Source organism: Paramisgurnus dabryanus, chromosome 13, assembly GCF_030506205.2.
Source record: "Paramisgurnus dabryanus chromosome 13, PD_genome_1.1, whole genome shotgun sequence".
In the NCBI taxonomy this organism is placed as follows: Eukaryota; Metazoa; Chordata; class Actinopteri; order Cypriniformes; family Cobitidae; genus Paramisgurnus; species Paramisgurnus dabryanus.
The window spans coordinates 27,696,340-27,720,228 of record NC_133349.1 but is presented as its reverse complement, the minus strand read 5'-3'; the positions used below and the strand labels follow the sequence as shown (position 1 = coordinate 27,720,228).

Below are 23,889 nucleotides of genomic sequence, written 5' to 3'. Positions count from 1 at the left end.
AGCACCTTAAAAAAAATAGGGATGAGTTGCCGGATGCTGATGTGGAATAATGTGTGATGACACAAAAGCACAAAATATCAGATAAGCAGAATACTTACAGTATAAAGGTCAATCATTACTGGATGCTTAAAGCTTTATAAATACAGGGTAGGACATGGCTCTGTCAAAGCTCTGTCTGCAACAAAGAAAATGAGTATCTAGGTAAGTTAAAATATTTATATCATGTATTTCTGTCCTGATATGTCAAATATGATTGCTTTTACCATTTTGTTTGCAAAAAAAAATCAATAAAGAAAAAAAAATATTTTATTATTTTACTGGTTATGGTGTTTGCAGACGTTCTGTAGACATTATAATCATTATATTGATTCATTTGCATTGTGCTTTTTTGGTCATTTATAAGAACTTGTATCTCTGTTTCTAATATACATTAAACATAATGTTTGCTTCATTCTATGTTTTTAATCTATCTTAATTTATCAAAGAGCACATAAACCTTCCTAAAACATGATGGATGATGATGCAGATATTGCTGTTGTTGGTATTGGATGCCATTTCCCTGGAGGTACATTTATAACAGCGTACATGTTATAAGAATCATGAATTTAATTGTATTAATTAAAATATTAGCTTTAAACTTTGTATATTTTGTATGACGTTTAAACATTTAATATCTTTTAGGTGAAGGACTTGAAAACTTCTGGCAGGTTCTTCTTCATGGAAAGAACTGTGCTGTACAAATACCAACTGAAAGATTTGACCTCTCTCAATGGTACGATTCAGATGACAGTAAAGCAGGAAAGACATATACAGCAAAAGCAGCACTTATCGATGGGTAAGAATTGTTTTCCCTCTTGAAAGCTAATCAACAATAGTGTGTTACAAACAAATTATTTCATTATCAGGTTAAAATAGTGGTTCTCAACCTGTAGGTGCGGCCCAGCATATGCCACCCTCATTAAATAATAACTTACATTTTTATAAATAATTTTAATTTTTAAATTATAAAAATATATAATTAATATTCATTTAAACCATACTGTTTTTGTCACATAAAATAATTTTGGTGGTCATATTTATGCGCAGATGTAGCTTAGTTGACGAGCACATGTAAGCGCGCTTTGGTAAAATTCTAACAGTTGTAAGCAGCATGCGTTAGGATCAGGGATCAAGATGGACAAATTTCTTATTAGGGGAAAAAAACTAGTTTCCAACAAAGTAAACATGCAAACAAGAAAAGTCGAAGCATCTGCAGTGAAGGTATGCGAGTGCTGGAGGAATGGAAAACCAGTTCGCCTTCACTGATCGAGATGAGCAGCCTTTCTGTTTTCTCTGTACTTTACTACTGGGTGTATGCAAAACCTACAATGCAATGTTTGCCCAAAAATACCCACCTGGATCACAAATCTTAAAAAAAATGCAGGTGCTGAACAGAAAATAATTTGTGCAGGTTTAAAAGTGTCACAAGCATCAAGTATTTCAACAACATCAAAAACTTCATGTATGTTTTGATCATCATTCTGAATCAGGGGCCGTATTCACAAAGCATTTTATCTTACCACTAAGAGTACTCCTAAATCGCACTAAAAGATTTTAGCTAGGAGTTTTCTCTTAAAAGTTATTCACAACGCCTTTCAGACCTACTTTTAGTAAGGAAAAATGATAACTCCTAAACTAAGAGTGAGTCTTCGTTGCTACGGATGACGTCAATTCTCATGCACGAGCTGCCTCGCAATGACCACGGTGATTGGTTGTTAGATGACAGCTGTCATGCGTAACATAACACAGACGCACCAAATCATGGAATTACAATATCGAAATATGTCTGTGTCCTATACAAAATAATAATAGTAATGCCATCGAAATGCATATATAAAAGAAAAGTCGTGAATTTAATTAAATTAAATCAAGGTAGCCTAATACAAATGAAAACCGCCAAGTGCCTAATAATAAAAAAACCACATTACATCAACACTTGCTTGATTCATGTACATCCTATTAGCCTAAATAACGTTAGACTACTTAAAGCAAGGAAATGTTGCCCATATTAAAGAAGCCTGCCTAATAATGTAATAAATAAATGATGGTGGATTATGAACTCGCCAAAACGAAAAAGAAAGCCCAAAAGGATGCAGGATCAGTTACTGCTGCTGGCCCAGTTGGTGCTGGAAAAAAGACACGTAATAAAAGGGAAATTCTGCACTGAGATATCAAGCAAAACTAAGCGTGAGACATGCGAGAAAGTGATGCGTGGGTCAACGTACAAAACAACTGGCACCCGACCAACGTTTTCAACTGACCCGCCCGCAAATCGGACCGCAAAAAATAAAAAATAAATAGTGTACCCGACCCGCTCCCTGGCCCGCATTTTTTTAAGTAGTAATTGTTTAATAGTTAATTGCCATCTTTATTTCAAACGACCCGACCGACTGCGACCCGAATATCATTAAAAATATTTTTGGATGACTCGTAACCGCGGGTGACCGCATGCATCCGCTCATTTCGGATCAACCCGCGCATCACTGGGGAGAGGATTTGTTGCAGATCAATGCAACATTCCCGCTTATGTCGCGGACCCCGGACGAATGCGAGAGGCGGTGGTATATGCATTACAATCGCAGTAGAGGGTTGAGATTGCAGCCTTTAAACAGACTAGCATGGCAACAGGTATGCCTATAATATTAAATATTTAATTTCATTATTGTTTCATGTAATTCTAAAAATCTTCCTGCTTGTCATGAATGTAATGAATTATGAAACAAATGTCATAAACAATATGCTTACATTAAAGTGTGCTTTTAAGTGTTATGTGCAATGCTTTTGAGTTGGTGAAACTGTCCATGTTAAGGAGGATCAGCACCTAAGGCATTTTAAGATCTTTTGTGAATAGGTCTTAGTGAGTTAGGAGTCCTCTCGACTTCTTTTAAGCTGTCCCAGACTTAGGTGCTACTTTTAGGGCTAAAATGCTTCGTGAATTACTTTTAGTGAAAAAAATTAGGAGTCCTAAATTTAGGAGTGACACGCCCAGTATTTTTAGGAGTTGCTCCTAAATTCGCCAGTTAGGAGCTACTTTTAGCCTTAAAATTCTTTGTGAATACGGCCCCTGATCTCTAACAAAAGTCCTTAACAAAAATGCTATTATTTTCAGATTATTGCTCAATTTTTTTATTTTTGAAAAAACATACCCATAAGAAATAAAGATAGGCTGTCATTTTTTTTATCGTTTTTTAGTTTGAAAGTAGAGTCTGTTCTTTCATTTAAAATTTGTTGTATGTTTATATTTATAAACCAACTTTTTCTTGGAAGGAATTTTGTGAAACTTTTGTGAAAATTTAAAAAAATGCTGGCGGGGAACTTTAAAAAAAAGGCTGTTAATAATAGCGATAAGACATAGAAAACGATCTTCCTTGCTGTGACTGACAGATCCATGCACACATGCGCGAGCATACAACCCGATATGTACACATATACACAGAATTAAGGATTTATAATTATATGTTTTGACAAGAATTCACACAGATATAATCTGTTTTATCTTACGTCAATGTTTGGTAAACTGTTGGGAAAAATATCTGATGTGTAACATTATATTAGCACAAATTCCACCGTTCAACGTAGGAAGTGAAATCTCCCACAGCAAGCTTAAAGCCAGAGTGCACAATGTTTGAAAAACGCTTTGGAAAAGAGAGTCGTGCCGACTACCAACACACACTTGTAGCCAATCAGCAGTAAGGGACGCAGTGGGGAACCTTCAGGGCCTTCTACGCCTTCAGAGAAGGCCTAAAAAAAATGTATACAAATATTTTTTATTATAATAATACTACAAATAAATAATATTCAATAAAAATATGTTTTTACATTTTTAAATTTCTATTTAATTCAATTTAATACAATACATGTAATATATTTTCTCTCATCTATGTTCTAACGTTAAGCTTACTGTCAGGTTCATGTCATGAAAACATCTAATCCAATCAGAATCGTCTGTCTCTATTAAGGCCCGGTTATCTGGCTCATTCATTGGTTAGGACTTCATGAATCCCAGGGAAGGCCAAGCTATGTGTTTTGGTGTGGAGAGTGACGGGCAAATCGACCAATCACGTTTTGATTTCAAGTGGGTGGGCAAAAAACGAAACATTGTAAGCCTTCATGAAGTCCGAATCATGCAACAAACTGGATGCAAGCTGCCGTAAAACACCAAAGACGAAGATCATAGACCGTTAATATTAATACAGTCTAATGGCCTGAATTTCTGCGGTGAGAGTGGTTGAGGTAAATGGCGGAAAACGTGATTGACGTTGTGGCTAGCTTGATAGGGCTGAGGTAAAACGAAATTACTTAACCGGGTACAGCTGGGAGAAGCGCGTGCAGAGGAGCCTGTGCATATGACGCGAACACGAGAAAAATAATAGGTTTAATTATACTTTTACTTCCTGACAGTTTCACTTGTTACGTGAGGATAGTAATGACTGACAGACGACGCCGAATTACATACAATGTAATTTCCTAACTAAATCTGAGTGAATGCGAAAACATTCAAATATGTTTTTCCTCGCTATACCCGATGGGCAGGGCGGAGATACATTTTGGTAGCCCGACAAGAATTCGCAATAGCTCCGGGACCTCGGGGCTCGGGCTAGCGATTTTGCAAAACCCTGGATATCTTATAACAACAGTTATAAGCCACAAGGAGGTGCACTGAGAACGCAGGGTGCTATATTTCCCCTTATGAAAAAGATTATCAAGGTATCCTACAGCTAAATATATATTTCCAAAAAATAAAAAATAAATTAAAGAACATAATTTAAGCTTGTTAAGTGCAAATTTACAGAGCCCCTGTCATTACAGAGCAACAGAGTCTGTATTTGTGTTTATCAGTTAGATTAAAGTAATTTAAACTTTAAAACTGCATTTAAAGGCAGACAATGCCCATTCTGTAATTTAACTTTGCGTGCTCAGAATTTTTACACGTTCACTGTATGATTTAACGAAATATGAATAGCCTAGTATTATGGATGGAGAGGCATTTGCACTTCATTGCATATTTTGAAGGCCCAGCTAAAGTACCCACGGTTCGCCACTGAAGGGACATGTCTACTAACTGACATCCTTGCCGGGGCTGCGTGTGTGTGCGGAAGGTCTATCAAAAGAAGGTCCGAATTCTATTGGGGTAGGGGCGTCAACATTGACTTTCAAACATTGTTCACTCTGCCTTTAAATGTGATATGGATTGCATAACAGTTACTCGCAAGCTACATAAAGAAGGACACATTTAGAAACTTGCATTCAGAGAGTTGCATTTCCGACAATGCAGACACGTTGTCTCTCTCATGTCTTTACCAGACAGATACACATAAAATAATCTCGGCATGTATTCTAATAAAAATAAAATAATTATTTATGTCTTGAAGTGAACATAATCCATTAAAAATCTAATTTGTGACATTAGGCCACGTGGCTTTGTGCAGAACTTCCTCTTAAAGCACACAGTAACCCAAATTTTTCTGATCTAAAATGATCCAATCTGTGACTAGAAAAAAACATTATATGATCCAAACTGTGAGTTCTACTAGATCCAGGATGGAGAAGAGCAGAAACAGCATCAAAAACAACAAGCAGAGCAAACATTGTGGTCAGTGGCCCTTGGCTTTGCATTGTTGAGATGGGAGAATATCCAGTGTACAGCTGCCTCTATTTATTTTTGAGACAATGTCAGCCAGCTGTGCTGATGAGACTGGATCAAAGTTCGAGAAATGGCTAGACCGTGCCGGATTAGTTAATAAAAGGGAATGTGAAGATATAATCACAATTTTTTTTTTACAAAAAACATTAAAAATTCTTCACACTTCTCTTGTGTAGCATCTCTCAAACCATTCCTTGAGGGATTAAAAACAAATTTAAATCGTCCAAAAGCAATTTTTGATACATTTAATGTATCAAAAATTGCTTTTGGACGATTAATGTTACCTGAGATTAGTTTTGAAAATAAGTTTTTGCCTCCTTCACTGCCTTCTGATAATTAGCCAGGCACTCCTTTAGCATCTCAAACGAAATCTGAAGTTTATATCTCTTCCATTTTCATTCTGCTTTCCTGCACTCTTGTCTAAGAGAGCAGGTAGCATTGCTTGACCAAGGTTGAGAGGTTCCCTTACGTTTCTACTTTAAGAGGAGCAACATTATCTAGGGCAAGTGTACATGATTTATTGAAAGCTTCAACAAGCATTTCCGTACCATGCCCCTCTGAGACATTGTCTATAGAATGTGATGAATATAATTAAGTAAAAAGCGTTGCAGTTGTGGAGTTTATGGGCATAGCATAATGAGAAGAGGTTGGAGGGACATAAGAACAAACAGCACCAAAAACTACAAAGATGCCGACATCTGAGACCACCAAATTAGATACCGAAATGGCATATGAAAACACAAGATCTAATGTATGACCTTTCTTATGAGTAGAACCAGTGATGTATGAAATTAAAAGTCTCAATAAGAGAAAGAAATGAATTCATCAATGGCTTCGATGGACAGCATAGATGAACATTAAAATCCCCAAGGACCAGTGCCCGGTTGCATGAAAGTCCTAAAGCTAAGAATTCCCTTAAATATAAGGTTAGAGGTACCCTTAATAAAAAAACTTACTGTAAGGTTGTTGAGAAGTATTTACCCTTAAATGCTTAAGTATCGCCTTAAGTTCGGTTATGTGTTGCTGCAAAGTCCTAAAGTCCCATTTTCACTTAAAAAAATTAAGGTACTATAAGAGGTCCCTTAACGTCACACGCGATGGCTGGTTTTATGGTTATTTAAGAAAAGTTAGTATCAACGCGCATTTCTAATGATCGAAATAATCCCTAGAGAAAAGTGATGCGCATTTATTAGGAGAATAGCGGTTTGATCGTCAGTCAATCTGAAGTGCTTCAAGTTTGAATTACTTTGAGGTTTTATACATGCGCCACTTTACCGTCTGTTATTTGCGATGTTTCATTTTACACAAATCCACCATCTGTTTAGCTGCGTGCGTTGATTTGTTTACGCTGTGAGATTTTGTAACTATAGCAACTGCTTCTCCATTGTCGTGTTTTGGAAGAGACTACCGTAAAATACTTAGTATAAACACTTAGGTGAGGGTGACAGTTAAGACCTTACTGTAGTTGCAACGCTCTTAAAGAAATCCCTTACCACAGGGATTTTTCTCCATCAGGGAAACCCTCACTTAAGAAATTTCATGTAACCGGGCACAAAAGTTTATCACGACGAGACACTAATCCAGAGAGAAAATCAGAAAAATGCTGGATGAAATCCTTATTCAGTTTAGAAGGACTATACACCAAGGCACAGAAAAGGGTTTCCAGAGTATCAATCTTTAGCAACTGTACCTCAAAACTTGAATATATTCCTGTGGATAACATCTGCATTTAAAAGAGTCTCTAAAAACATTGGCTTACACCACCACCTCGTCCAGTGGTCCGGGGAGAGTTCAGAAAGTCACAGCCAGTTGCTGTCAACTCACCCAAAGCCATTTGATCACCAGAATTCAACCAAGTCTAGTAATAAACAAAAATCCAACAAGCACGATGTAACAAAGTCATTCACAATAAAATCCTTGTTTAATATAGAATGAGCATTTAAGAGACCCATTTTTATGGAGGTCATTTTAGACTTTTCAACTGATTTTTTCATTCCACTTTCATTAATTTAATTGTTTTTCTTTATAACACGAGCTAGACTGACGTGATTGGCGCTTGTCTTTTGCAGCGCCGTGATTTATACGCCGAATAGTGGACCAGTCAGAAAGGCCCGGAGGTGGGGCATGCATTACAGGTTTTCCTACAGGCATCCCAGCATTTTGTGCTGCGCTTTAAAAACAATTCACGGGTGCTCTCACGTTTAAGACGTAAACACGCGGTCTGTCCCTACAGAATCAATCTTAAAAGGCAAAACCTAATTTAAATAGGTTTTTTTCCCAAAACCTCCAAGGTGCCACTTGCCATAGCAACAATTTACATCTCCAAGCATAAACGCCCCCCCCCCATACATTTAAAAAAGCTATACATTCAGAAAGTAATGTTACTTTTAAAATAAAGCAGATATAGTGATTTGGCATGGCAGCCAATAATAATAAATAATCATTGCCTTACCTCATGAAGCAAAATCCTGCATTTGGGCCTCGTATCATCATATGTGTTAATGATATCTTCAAACTTTAATGCTGTTGTTATGTCGACTGCAAACTTGAATTTGAAGCGTTGTTGTTGTTCTGATCCGTCTTGGTATTGAAATATGTGCGTTTATCCATGTTAGTATATGCTTAAAATGTTGGCTGCCTGCAAGAGTTAATATTAACCTAACTTTACGCTCATTACCCGATTTGTTTTTTTAAACGCGTACCGGATATGTGTCATAAGAATATGCACAAGATTTAATATGAATTAATTTTTTTATTAACGTTATCACAATTAAATTTAAAAACACTGTAATGTATTACTAAAAAATAATAACTTCATTGTTTGGGCATGCTCATAGCATTCCCACAGCTGCTCTGTTGCTGATGACGGCAGGATTTCTGATTGGCCGTTTCTCAAACAGAGGGCTGCATCCTCGCATTTGCAGGCTGCATACGTCATAAAGACTGTCTTATTTCAGAATATTATTATCACTCCTCAACGCGCTGTTAAAAATTTTGCGAGATGCACATCAGGCTACGCACAGGCTACGGATAGCCTACGCTATAGCTATGGCGTAGAACTTACGCACGACTATAAATCGGGCTTTAGTTCTACGCCGTAGGCTATCCATACCCTGTGTGTAGCTCTGCGTAGCCTGACGTGCACCTCGCAAAAATGTTTACAGCACGTCAGTTCTACGCGGACCGCAAGCGCTGTGATTGGTCCACCAGAACCCCTCCCGTCAGTTAAAAAAACTGCGTCATAGGTATTTCCATTTGAGACGGTGAAAACAAAGATGAGCCAAGTTGAGGAGTGATTTAACTCAAACTGCAACAAACGTCACTGTTTATTTACTTCCATCATTGCTGGTCTTCTCAAATCATACACAACAAGTTGCTGTTTCTTCGTTTGTGGGTTAACTTGCCAAGCTTCTTCTTCTTTGACGGTCGCGCTGCTACTGTGGTTACACGTGTGGATACTGCCTACCAGCGGTCTGTGCGTGTGTTTGCACGTCGACGCAGACAACGACGCAAAAGTATAAATGACAACCGACACGGAACCTACACCGTCACGGCTACTCCGTAGGACCTACGTACGACTATAACGAGCCCTTAACTCTGACCTCTATCAGCTATAACAATACATTTTTAGGATATATTTAAACCCATCCATACCCTTTTATGCCATTTGCCTCATTATTTGGTATACAAAAATATAAATAATATCAGACAGCGAATTAGTAAATGATTAGTAAAATCAAGCACCCACCCGCGCCCATGACTCTGACAAGCCGAAGAAACAGTTTGCGTTGCATAATCTCCAAACTGTGAGGACAGTCCATTGAAATCATTTTAAACCCTTTATGAGCCCTTTAATCGTTGACAAGGCCACTGGTAACACTTTAAAATGTCTAAAACATTGGAGAGTAGTGGCAGATACAACGGAGAGTAGTGGCAGATACATACGTCAGCGTTCACTCAAACTGGAATGCTGCATAACATTGTAAAAAAATGTAAATGATACAGCGGCTTAATTCCTAAAGCAATAAATACATTTAAATATTTTAAATTGTTTTTGTGCAGTTTAAATGAGTTTGACCACAAGTTCTTTGGCATCACTGATGCTGAATCAACGAACATGGACCCTCAGCACAAACTTTTGCTGCAGTGCACCTACAGAGCACTAGAGGATGCTGGGGTACCAATGGAAAAGGCCAGTGGAACAAACACAGGAGTGTTTTTGGGTAATATAACAATTATAATTATTACATTCTCACTGTAGAGATACAATGTTCACCATTAGGATGATGTAAAATCTCTTTGAGGTTTATTATTCAGTTTAGTTGTAAAAAATTAGCATAATTCCTTAGTACTGTCTAAAAATATCTAGCTTAACATATGGTTACACTTTATTTTGATAGTCCACTTTAGACATTCTACTAACTATAAACAACTTTGCAACTACATGTCAACTAACTTTCAATAATTTGCAACTATACGTCAACTAACTGTCATTAGAGTATTAGTAGACTGTAAGGGTTGGGGTTAGGGAAGAGGTTTGGGTTAGTGGAATAAGTTGACATGCACCTGCAAAGATACTTATAGTCAGTTGAAAGTCTGTTGAGATATCATCACAATAAAGTGTTAGTAGATATTAAGCAGACAGTCTACTAATTCTCTAAAGATTGGTAGTTGATAAGTAGTTGCAAAGTTACTTATAATTAGTAAAATGTCTAAAGTGGACTATCAAAATAAAGTGTTACCACATATTTTCTTTCTGTCAGGCCTAATGAACAGGGACTTTGAGTTGGCCTCAATGAAAAACAGCCCAAAACACATAGACCACACCTACAGTACTGGTACAGCGATGAGCATAGCTGCCAACCGCATCTCCTATATATTCAACTTTACTGGTCCCTCACTCTCCATTGACTGTGCCTGCTCCTCATCACTTGTTGCCCTTCACTTTGCTTGTCAAGCCATAAAACAAGGTAAGCTTAAAAACTTACATTAAAGGGATAGTTCCCCTAAAAGTAATTTTTTTCATGAATCACTTACCCCACCCCTAATAATTTTGGGGTGAACTAGCCCTTCACCTAGTACATTTGTTTGCAGTGTTTGGAGGGGGGGTGTAACAAATTGTAAATCACACTGTCAGCAATGCAGGACTGAATCTAAGGGCGCACTCACATTATCCAAACCATGCCCCAGCGCGATTGTCACCCCTCCCTACTCCCCCAGATGCACGCACTCACACTGTACTGCTTATCGATCCGAGTCCGGGCGCGCTTTCTTCATTAAGATGCGATTGTTTTGAAAAAAGCAGGAAGTAAAGCTCTCTCTTAACACTGGAACCCATCGTAATGATAAGTCTGTGTTTTTTATTCTGAGTCATTTGGTGCGCGATTACAGACAGCCTTGCATTCAGAGAGTTGCATTTCCGACAATGCAGACACGTTGTCTCTCTCATGTCTTTACCAGACAGATACACATAAAATAATCTCGGCATGTATTCTAATAAAAATAAAATAATTATTTATGTCTTGAAGTGAACATAATCCATTAAAAATCTAATTTGTGACATTAGGCCACGTGGCTTTGTGCAGAACTTCCTCTTAAAGCACACAGTAACCCAAATTTTTCTGATCTAAAATGATCCAATCTGTGACTAGAAAAAAACATTATATGATCCAAACTGTGAGTTCTACTAGATCCAGGATGGAGAAGAGCAGAAACAGCATCAAAAACAACAAGCAGAGCAAACATTGTGGTCAGTGGCCCTTGGCTTTGCATTGTTGAGATGGGAGAATATCCAGTGTACAGCTGCCTCTATTTATTTTTGAGACAATGTCAGCCAGCTGTGCTGATGAGACTGGATCAAAGTTCGAGAAATGGCTAGACCGTGCCGGATTAGTTAATAAAAGGGAATGTGAAGATATAATCACAATTTTTTTTTTACAAAAAACATTAAAAATTCTTCACACTTCTCTTGTGTAGCATCTCTCAAACCATTCCTTGAGGGATTAAAAACAAATTTAAATCGTCCAAAAGCAATTTTTGATACATTTAATGTATCAAAAATTGCTTTTGGACGATTAATGTTACCTGAGATTAGTTTTGAAAATAAGTTTTTGCCTCCTTCACTGCCTTCTGATAATTAGCCAGGCACTCCTTTAGCATCTCAAACGAAATCTGAAGTTTATATCTCTTCCATTTTCATTCTGCTTTCCTGCACTCTTGTCTAAGAGAGCAGGTAGCATTGCTTGACCAAGGTTGAGAGGTTCCCTTACGTTTCTACTTTAAGAGGAGCAACATTATCTAGGGCAAGTGTACATGATTTATTGAAAGCTTCAACAAGCATTTCCGTACCATGCCCCTCTGAGACATTGTCTATAGAATGTGATGAATATAATTAAGTAAAAAGCGTTGCAGTTGTGGAGTTTATGGGCATAGCATAATGAGAAGAGGTTGGAGGGACATAAGAACAAACAGCACCAAAAACTACAAAGATGCCGACATCTGAGACCACCAAATTAGATACCGAAATGGCATATGAAAACACAAGATCTAATGTATGACCTTTCTTATGAGTAGAACCAGTGATGTATGAAATTAAAAGTCTCAATAAGAGAAAGAAATGAATTCATCAATGGCTTCGATGGACAGCATAGATGAACATTAAAATCCCCAAGGACCAGTGCCCGGTTGCATGAAAGTCCTAAAGCTAAGAATTCCCTTAAATATAAGGTTAGAGGTACCCTTAATAAAAAAACTTACTGTAAGGTTGTTGAGAAGTATTTACCCTTAAATGCTTAAGTATCGCCTTAAGTTCGGTTATGTGTTGCTGCAAAGTCCTAAAGTCCCATTTTCACTTAAAAAAATTAAGGTACTATAAGAGGTCCCTTAACGTCACACGCGATGGCTGGTTTTATGGTTATTTAAGAAAAGTTAGTATCAACGCGCATTTCTAATGATCGAAATAATCCCTAGAGAAAAGTGATGCGCATTTATTAGGAGAATAGCGGTTTGATCGTCAGTCAATCTGAAGTGCTTCAAGTTTGAATTACTTTGAGGTTTTATACATGCGCCACTTTACCGTCTGTTATTTGCGATGTTTCATTTTACACAAATCCACCATCTGTTTAGCTGCGTGCGTTGATTTGTTTACGCTGTGAGATTTTGTAACTATAGCAACTGCTTCTCCATTGTCGTGTTTTGGAAGAGACTACCGTAAAATACTTAGTATAAACACTTAGGTGAGGGTGACAGTTAAGACCTTACTGTAGTTGCAACGCTCTTAAAGAAATCCCTTACCACAGGGATTTTTCTCCATCAGGGAAACCCTCACTTAAGAAATTTCATGTAACCGGGCACAAAAGTTTATCACGACGAGACACTAATCCAGAGAGAAAATCAGAAAAATGCTGGATGAAATCCTTATTCAGTTTAGAAGGACTATACACCAAGGCACAGAAAAGGGTTTCCAGAGTATCAATCTTTAGCAACTGTACCTCAAAACTTGAATATATTCCTGTGGATAACATCTGCATTTAAAAGAGTCTCTAAAAACATTGGCTTACACCACCACCTCGTCCAGTGGTCCGGGGAGAGTTCAGAAAGTCACAGCCAGTTGCTGTCAACTCACCCAAAGCCATTTGATCACCAGAATTCAACCAAGTCTAGTAATAAACAAAAATCCAACAAGCACGATGTAACAAAGTCATTCACAATAAAATCCTTGTTTAATATAGAATGAGCATTTAAGAGACCCATTTTTATGGAGGTCATTTTAGACTTTTCAACTGATTTTTTCATTCCACTTTCATTAATTTAATTGTTTTTCTTTATAACACGAGCTAGACTGACGTGATTGGCGCTTGTCTTTTGCAGCGCCGTGATTTATACGCCGAATAGTGGACCAGTCAGAAAGGCCCGGAGGTGGGGCATGCATTACAGGTTTTCCTACAGGCATCCCAGCATTTTGTGCTGCGCTTTAAAAACAATTCACGGGTGCTCTCACGTTTAAGACGTAAACACGCGGTCTGTCCCTACAGAATCAATCTTAAAAGGCAAAACCTAATTTAAATAGGTTTTTTTCCCAAAACCTCCAAGGTGCCACTTGCCATAGCAACAATTTACATCTCCAAGCATAAACGCCCCCCCCCCCCCATACATTTAAAAAAGCTATACATTCAGAAAGTAATGTTACTTTTAAAATAAAGCAGATATAGTGATTTGGCATGGCAGCCAATAATAATAAATAATCATTGCCTTACCTCATGAAGCAAAATCCTGCATTTGGGCCTCGTATCATCATATGTGTTAATGATATCTTCAAACTTTAATGCTGTTGTTATGTCGACTGCAAACTTGAATTTGAAGCGTTGTTGTTGTTCTGATCCGTCTTGGTATTGAAATATGTGCGTTTATCCATGTTAGTATATGCTTAAAATGTTGGCTGCCTGCAAGAGTTAATATTAACCTAACTTTACGCTCATTACCCGATTTGTTTTTTTAAACGCGTACCGGATATGTGTCATAAGAATATGCACAAGATTTAATATGAATTAATTTTTTTATTAACGTTATCACAATTAAATTTAAAAACACTGTAATGTATTACTAAAAAATAATAACTTCATTGTTTGGGCATGCTCATAGCATTCCCACAGCTGCTCTGTTGCTGATGACGGCAGGATTTCTGATTGGCCGTTTCTCAAACAGAGGGCTGCATCCTCGCATTTGCAGGCTGCATACGTCATAAAGACTGTCTTATTTCAGAATATTATTATCACTCCTCAACGCGCTGTTAAAAATTTTGCGAGATGCACATCAGGCTACGCACAGGCTACGGATAGCCTACGCTATAGCTATGGCGTAGAACTTACGCACGACTATAAATCGGGCTTTAGTTCTACGCCGTAGGCTATCCATACCCTGTGTGTAGCTCTGCGTAGCCTGACGTGCACCTCGCAAAAATGTTTACAGCACGTCAGTTCTACGCGGACCGCAAGCGCTGTGATTGGTCCACCAGAACCCCTCCCGTCAGTTAAAAAAACTGCGTCATAGGTATTTCCATTTGAGACGGTGAAAACAAAGATGAGCCAAGTTGAGGAGTGATTTAACTCAAACTGCAACAAACGTCACTGTTTATTTACTTCCATCATTGCTGGTCTTCTCAAATCATACACAACAAGTTGCTGTTTCTTCGTTTGTGGGTTAACTTGCCAAGCTTCTTCTTCTTTGACGGTCGCGCTGCTACTGTGGTTACACGTGTGGATACTGCCTACCAGCGGTCTGTGCGTGTGTTTGCACGTCGACGCAGACAACGACGCAAAAGTATAAATGACAACCGACACGGAACCTACACCGTCACGGCTACTCCGTAGGACCTACGTACGACTATAACGAGCCCTTAACTCTGACCTCTATCAGCTATAACAATACATTTTTAGGATATATTTAAACCCATCCATACCCTTTTATGCCATTTGCCTCATTATTTGGTATACAAAAATATAAATAATATCAGACAGCGAATTAGTAAATGATTAGTAAAATCAAGCACCCACCCGCGCCCATGACTCTGACAAGCCGAAGAAACAGTTTGCGTTGCATAATCTCCAAACTGTGAGGACAGTCCATTGAAATCATTTTAAACCCTTTATGAGCCCTTTAATCGTTGACAAGGCCACTGGTAACACTTTAAAATGTCTAAAACATTGGAGAGTAGTGGCAGATACAACGGAGAGTAGTGGCAGATACATACGTCAGCGTTCACTCAAACTGGAATGCTGCATAACATTGTAAAAAAATGTAAATGATACAGCGGCTTAATTCCTAAAGCAATAAATACATTTAAATATTTTAAATTGTTTTTGTGCAGTTTAAATGAGTTTGACCACAAGTTCTTTGGCATCACTGATGCTGAATCAACGAACATGGACCCTCAGCACAAACTTTTGCTGCAGTGCACCTACAGAGCACTAGAGGATGCTGGGGTACCAATGGAAAAGGCCAGTGGAACAAACACAGGAGTGTTTTTGGGTAATATAACAATTATAATTATTACATTCTCACTGTAGAGATACAATGTTCACCATTAGGATGATGTAAAATCTCTTTGAGGTTTATTATTCAGTTTAGTTGTAAAAAATTAGCATAATTCCTTAGTACTGTCTAAAAATATCTAGCTTAACATATGGTTACACTTTATTTTGATAGTCCACTTTAGACATTCTACTAACTATAAACAACTTTGCAACTACATGTCAACTAACTTTCAATAATTTGCAACTATACGTCAACTAACTGTCATTAGAGTATTAGTAGACTGTAAGGGTTGGGGTTAGGGAAGAGGTTTGGGTTAGTGGAATAAGTTGACATGCACCTGCAAAGATACTTATAGTCAGTTGAAAGTCTGTTGAGATATCATCACAATAAAGTGTTAGTAGATATTAAGCAGACAGTCTACTAATTCTCTAAAGATTGGTAGTTGATAAGTAGTTGCAAAGTTACTTATAATTAGTAAAATGTCTAAAGTGGACTATCAAAATAAAGTGTTACCACATATTTTCTTTCTGTCAGGCCTAATGAACAGGGACTTTGAGTTGGCCTCAATGAAAAACAGCCCAAAACACATAGACCACACCTACAGTACTGGTACAGCGATGAGCATAGCTGCCAACCGCATCTCCTATATATTCAACTTTACTGGTCCCTCACTCTCCATTGACTGTGCCTGCTCCTCATCACTTGTTGCCCTTCACTTTGCTTGTCAAGCCATAAAACAAGGTAAGCTTAAAAACTTACATTAAAGGGATAGTTCCCCTAAAAGTAATTTTTTTCATGAATCACTTACCCCACCCCTAATAATTTTGGGGTGAACTAGCCCTTCACCTAGTACATTTGTTTGCAGTGTTTGGAGGGGGGGTGTAACAAATTGTAAATCACACTGTCAGCAATGCAGGACTGAATCTAAGGGCGCACTCACATTATCCAAACCATGCCCCAGCGCGATTGTCACCCCTCCCTACTCCCCCAGATGCACGCACTCACACTGTACTGCTTATCGATCCGAGTCCGGGCGCGCTTTCTTCATTAAGATGCGATTGTTTTGAAAAAAGCAGGAAGTAAAGCTCTCTCTTAACACTGGAACCCATCGTAATGATAAGTCTGTGTTTTTTATTCTGAGTCATTTGGTGCGCGATTACAGACAGCCCTCTCACACGTCATCATATTGCTTAGTTGATCTGTCACGTGTGCAGCTCGGACATTTACGTAACCCCGCTGCTCGCAGCAAAAGGTTTTTACATAAGGCAGATGAACGTGAGTGGTTGCGCAACTGACGTCTTCACCTTTTGAATCGTGCTCAGGCACGATTGCGCTCACACCACAGCCTTCCGCACCTGAGCCCAAGTGAACCTTGCTCCGGCCCACCTCTGCAACCCGGCCGCGGCGCAATTAACAAATCCTCGCCTGGGCACGGAACAGAGCGATCACACTAGTCAAACAAACCAGGCTTTGGGGGTCAAACGCGCCCGAGCGCGGTTTGGTTTGGATAGTGTGAGTGCGCCCTAATTGGCAAACAGCCATTTGACAGGTGATATAACCGTTCATCACTGGATAGACTAAAATAACATTAACATAGTAATTATGGTATTACTATTAAGTGAATTTAGTTTATTCACACAAATCAGCTTATAAATATTTAGCAATACATAATTCACATTTATTTAATATATATAGCCCTTCCTCTCTGTACTGTATAGCTTGGTGGGGAGGAACCCAATGGCCCCAATTGCCGCCACTGTTAATTTTGGTGCTGAGTCAAAATGAGGATGTGCAAGATGCAAGATGTTATTATTAACAATATTCTAACTTTTTTGGATTGCATGGTTGTGGCTCTGCTCCTCTCAACAGGTGACTGTGAAATGGCTGTGTGTGCGGGGGTGACTTGTATACTAGAGCCTACAACCTTTGTGGCTCTCTCCAAGGCAAAGATGATCTCCCCTGAAGGCACCAGTAAACCTTTCAATAGGAAAGCAGATGGATATGGCAGAGGCGAAGGCTGTGGTGTTGTTCTGCTGAAGCCTTTGAGAAAGGTAAACAAAGGACTATCTTTGAATTTATGACAAAAAAATATTATTTTATTGTCCACTATATTCATCATCAACTATATGTGTTCTATATTTTGACAGGCTCTCCAAGACCATGATTGTGTTTGGGGCATCATTAGCAAAACAGCAGTAAATCAAGATGGCCACACTGTTAGCCCAATCACCAAACCATCTATGGTCCAGCAGGAGGAGCTACTTAGAAAAATCTACTCAACAGACACTGACCTGACTAGTGTACAGTACGTTGAGGCTCATGGGACAGGGACTCCAGTTGGAGATCCAATAGAGGCAGGAAGTATTTCAAAAGTCATTGCCAGAGCAAGACCTCATGAATCTGGACCACTCCTCATTGGTTCTGTTAAGAGTAACATTGGACACACAGAATCTGCAGCAGGTGTTGCCGGGCTTATAAAGATTCTTTTGATGATGAAGCATGAAACCTTTGTACCATCAGTGTTCTACTCAGAAGAAAACTCCAGCATAGACACTAAATCTCTCAATCTAAGAATCCCCACTACAACAGAGAAATGGGTCAGTAGTCATAATGCAGTGAGAAGTGCTGGAGTCAATAATTTTGGGTTCGGTGGAACAAATGCACATGCAATTATCAGACAGTATGTTCAGTCAAAAAAACCAAGAGCTCAGATCAGTAAAACACATCAGTTCTTTGTGCTCTCTGCAGCCTCAGAAAAGTCCATTAAAAATGTAATTGAAGATACTGCAAAGCAGATTAGTGATGGAACAATTTCAGATCTACAATCTTTACTGTTCACATCTGCTTGTAGAAGAAGTCACTTGAAACACAAGTACAGGAAAGTATTTCAGACATCATCTTTGACAGACCTGAAAGAGACACTTACTGCTGCTCTACAGAAAAAGGTTGAACCATCAAAGACAGACTCCAAGTTAGTTTTTGTGTTTTGTGGAAATGGTGTAACTTACCGAGGTATGTGCAGACACCTTCTAAACAAGGAGTCTGTTTTCAGGGAAGTCATCATGAAGATTGAAACTCTAATGCAAAACTATACAAATTTCAACTTAATAGGGAAGTTGGAAAGTGAATCTGAAGATTTCTCTGACCCAAAGATTGTCCAAGCTCTTCTGTTTGCTATTCAAGTTGCTATCGCCAGCCTTCTGAAGCACTGGGGTGTCAGTCCTGATGTTGTTCTTGGGCACTCCATTGGAGAGGTCGCTGCAGCTCATTGTTCTGGTTTGTTGTCACTTGAAGATGCAGTAAAGATCATCCACTATCGCAGTTTATTGCAAAGCACTGTGACAGGAGGAAAGATGCTGGCTGTCAGTAATATGGCTGTGTCTGAAATCTTGAAAGTCCTTCCATCTTATTCAGGAAAGGTTTGTCTGGCTGCTTACAACAGTCCACAGTCCTGCACTCTCTCAGGAGATGCAGATGATATTGACAGATTGCATCAAAATTTGAGCAACTCAGCCAGAGGAAAAGATCTTTTTCTACGAATTCTGGATGTACCTGCCGCATATCATAGCCACAAGATGGATCCCATTGTATCCAGAGTGAAAGATAATATAGGCTTATTACAGGGACACAGTCTGGTGGCAGAATTGTTTTCAACAGTGACAGGTGAAAGTCAGTGCTCCTCAGATTTTACTACTGGTGAATACTGGGCGAGAAATATCAGAGAGCCAGTTGCATTTGAACAAGCGGTGAGGTCAGCAGCTAAAAACAAAAGGAATGTGATCTTTGTTGAGATTGGCCCAAAAAGATCTTTGCAGAGGTACATCACAGAGACTTTGGGAAATGACATCACTGTGCTTCCCTCAGTGCAGCCAGAAAAAGACCATGAGACAGCCCTAGCTACTGTATTTAAATTGTTTGAACATGGAGTAAAAGTGGACTGGGAAATGTTCTACAAAGGTTTTGAGACTGAACCAATTCCCTACCCAAGGTATCAGTTTGATAATGTGAAGAAAGTCATTGCACCAAATTTGCAATTGGCTGGTCCCTCAAGCAACCACCCAGTAATTACACAACACAGTACAGACAGTTCTGTGTTTAGCTGTGATCTGTCATCTGACTCAGTAGCCTTCCTGCAAGACCACAAACATAATGGTGTTGCCATCCTCCCAGGAGCATTTTATGCTGAGTTGGGCCTAGCAGCTTTTATGGAATTTGCAAAACCAAAGGTTCCACTAAGTTCTCTGCAGCTTAGCATCACATTCCAGAATCCTTTTGTTTTCACCCAAAATGCTCCAGACCTGAAAGTGCAACTGGATCCATTAGACAATTCACCAGAGAAAATATGCAAGTTCAAAATACAGTCTACTTCTGCAGTATATGCAAGTGGAACAGTAGAAGCAAAGTTAGGTAGAATGCCTGAAGAAGAATCAATTTCTTTGGACTGTATATTCAGAAGATCTAGAAATCTTGTGACAGCTGAAAGGTTCTACAAACATCTCAGTAATACAGGATTTGAGTATGGCCCTGTCTTCAGAAATGAGGCAGATGTTTATTGTGGGGAAGAGTTTAAAGAATGTATATCTGTTGTGAGGGTTCCAGATGAATTACTGCCTCACTTACATGACTATTACCTTCACCCTGTTGTCCTAGATTATGTCATGCAACTTATTCTTACAACTACGATTCATGATCTTTCATCAAGACCTCAATTTCCTACACAAATAGGTAGCTTGACTGTATTTGAACCACTGCAAGAGGAGATGGTTGTGTATCTGAAAGCAGTACATGTGGAAGAAGATGGTTTTGAAATTTGTGGCTGCTTAAGCAACAAACAGGGTAAGGTTTTGGTTGAGCTCAGGAATGTGCAGATCAGAAAGCTAGGCAGTCGCAGTCGGGTAGTTGAAGAATACTTCTACCACAACAGCTTTAGTATCATCTCTGAAGATGCCACATTTGATACATCAATCAAGGCACTGGTCTTTACTGATGAAGTAGGAATTTCTAAAGGTTTGCAAAAATACTTGCACACAGCATCTAAATATATAAGTTCCTCACTAAGCAACACACTACTGGAATGTGGAGTTGAATCTGTTTTGTCAAAACTGAGCATTTCAAATGTAAAGAAAGAGTTTCAGGAAATTTTGTTTATTTGGGGTGATGCAGATCTAACCTCTTGCAAATCAGAGATAATCTTGGAGAGCATGGCAGCGTGTTGTGAGAATTTCAAAAGGATCATTGCATATCTTAAAGAAGTTCTTTTCCCAGGTGCTATCAGAGTAATAACCCACAGGTCCTCTGAAGGCCTAGTGGACCACATCAGTCCTGGGTTTGTAATGTTGGGCATGACAAGAGCATGTGCAGCTGAGCTGTCAGAACTCTCCTTTCAGTTGATTGACATGGACTCTGTCTCCTCTAAAGACATCAGAGCATTGGTTCAGGTCCTCAATGCATACCCCTGTAGCAAATATCCAGAGCTGGTGTTGCATGATGGTAAGATTCAGAAACCTGAAATCACCCGCACACCGTTGCCAAACATGGAAACACATAAACAAAGCATTCATATGTTGCATAATGAAATCGGGTTCTTGCAAACATCTGATCCATATGAAATGACAAATATATCAGCAATTCAAGTGGATAATTCCATTGAACCAATTTCTGGAAAAAATATTGAGGTTCAATTAAGTAAAATTTGTGTGCATTCATCAGACTATTTTCCAGTCAGCACCTCTGACTTCACTTATGGCCACACAATGTATTGGAACAAACACACAACCCAAAACCATAAGCTTTTAGCTCTTGATTACAGTGGAATTGTTACAGCTGTGGGAAAAGATGTAAGGAAACTGAAAGTTGGGGACCATACTGTGTGTTGTTATCCTGTTGCTGCAAGCTCCAAAGTTGTTCTTCCAGCAGCTGTTTGCTATAAAACAAAGCAACTTTCATTCCTGAAGGACAACCCCTGTGTCTCCTTTATGGTACTGGCCTGGGAGATCTTGCATAAGGTTTTACCCAAAGCCAGACAAAGGAAACTGGGGATTTTCTCAACTGTTCCTGACTCATCTCTGATAAAGGTGTTAACAGCTACTGCACAGAGATCAGGTTGGGATGTCAAAGTAAGCACACAGGCAAACCAGCTAGCATTTGATTTCAATGAGGTTGAAGGAGCCGTCCTCATTCCTCCATATGATAAGGAGATAATTGAAACAGTTAACAATGTCACTGTCATCAAAGATGTTGTTCTTGTTTATGACAACCAGCCAAATCTACCAGTAGATCCAAAAACTTTCAGAGTTTCAAATGAAGTCCACATTCATTATCTCTTCATGTCCCGAATAATGCAGCAATGGTATTTGCAGGTACAGATGCCACAAATCTACCACTGGCTGAAATCTGTGCATTTGGACAGAAAGTCCTTGGCTTTGGACACAACAACATTTCAAAGAGTGAAATCTCAAGACATTGATCTTCTGTATGTGAATGAATCTAAATCATACTTCACATGCCAGATTCTGCCCATTATAACACTGAATAATGATGCTAAGAACAAACTGTCAGAGATTCCGGTGTTGCCCAAACAAAGTCTTTTCCAGAAAGGATCTGTCTATATTGTCACAGGTGGCCTTACAGGGCTGGGATTTGAGACAGTGAAGTTCATTGCTCAGAAAGGAGGAGGGAACATTGTCATTTTTTCTAGGAGTAATCCGAACCCTCAGCTTCAGCAAGAGATACAGAATATCAGTAATAATCATGATTCTGTCATTAAGTGTCTACAGTGTGATGTTTCCCTATCAGAGCAAGTACAACAGACAATTGTTCATATTGGAAAACTTTTTCCATCCACTCCAATCAAAGGAGTCTTTCACAGTGCAGTTGTCCTCCATGATGGGCTCATTGAAAGTCTTGACAAATCTCTTTTTGAGAAAGTTATGAGACCAAAAGTAAATGGAGTGATTAACCTTCACAATGCTACTAAACATTGCAATCTGGATTACTTTGTGTGCTATTCCTCCATCTCTGCCTTTATTGGCAATGCATCACAGACAAACTATGCAGCTGCTAATTCATTCATGGACTCTTTCTGCCAGTACCGCAGAAATATTGGACTTCAAGGACAGTCAATCAACTGGGGGGCTTTGAATCTTGGCCTTCTGTTTAACAAAGTGCATCTCCAAAAATTTCTGGAGGCAAGAGGAATCATGCTTATGGAGACTCCAGAAATTCATGAAAGTCTTGAGCAATGTCTTTTGATCAACAAGCCTCAACAAGCTGTATGCAAATTTGATTTTAAAAGCTACCAGAATAACGTCCTCACTCAAAACAAGTCATTGAAAATGCGGCTGTTCAAACTAATAGATGAAGCCATTAGTAAAGATAAAGTGAACTTATCTGGACCTGAGCAATCCACACCATCCTCTCCGCAAGGGTATATAAGGTCGATGATCAGTGAAACAATTGGTGTTGACTTGGATGAGCTGAATGATGATGTTCATCTTGTCGATTTGGGTGTTGATTCAATGCTAGCAATGACACTGCAGAATCTTATCTTCATTGATAAAGCTGTTAATGTCCCTCTGGTCACTCTACTGGATCCAAACAGCACACTGTTAACTCTCATCAAAATCCTGGAGGGGAATTCTGTAGGAGACTATAAGAGCACAGATGAACAAATATCAACATACCTTTAATGATGATTGTATTTCTCCAAAGCAGTCTCTCTTGAAGACCCTTATAATTTTGCTGTTGGTAATGTTGCTGAAAGTTTACCTTAATTCAACAGGAACTCTATTCTTTCTAGCAAAATCTATACTTTTGCTGAGAATACATTAGGTATAAACTACATATACGTATACAAGTGCATACAGATTAGATTTTAAATAGATTTCTGTGTCTATTTTAATACATTCGATTGTATGTAGTGTTTCTTTGATTATTTCAATTGTAACTATGCTAGCTTTTGGCTAAAGAGAGCTTGCAAACTTGTGCAATTTAAGTTTATATCACAGGTAACAAAAAAGATTGAAATAAATCAATAAAAATGTGAAATAATTTAAGGTAATAACATTTCCAAAAGTTTAAAAAAGTGTTTCAATGTTTATTATGACTCCCTTAAATATTTGATTCTGATAAATTCTGGAATTTTATACATATCTGTTCTAATTTTGTACCACTTT

General features: G+C 38.6%; 1 protein-coding gene across 1 annotated transcript; it reads left to right on the top strand.

The window, feature by feature from the left end:
- Positions 1-507: 507 nt before the first annotated feature.
- LOC135728319 (phthioceranic/hydroxyphthioceranic acid synthase-like) lies at positions 508-23,403 on the top strand. The gene is made up of 6 exons (XM_065246497.2): positions 508-565; positions 682-835; positions 9,746-9,906; positions 10,447-10,653; positions 17,585-17,766; positions 17,863-23,403. Exons 1-6 carry the CDS (start codon positions 508-510, stop codon positions 23,401-23,403), a joined length of 6,303 nt encoding a protein of 2,100 aa, XP_065102569.2.
- Positions 23,404-23,889: the final 486 nt, after the last annotated feature.

Coding starts and splice junctions, on each gene's coding strand:
- LOC135728319 (XM_065246497.2), top strand. CDS start 508: ATGATGGATGATGATGCAGATATTGCTGTTGTTGGTATTGGATGCCAT. Junction 10,654..17,584: donor TTGTCAAGCCATAAAACAAG/GTAAGCTTAAAA, acceptor TCCTCTCAACAG/GTGACTGTGAAATGGCTGTG. Junction 17,767..17,862: donor TGCTGAAGCCTTTGAGAAAG/GTAAACAAAGGA, acceptor ATATTTTGACAG/GCTCTCCAAGACCATGATTG.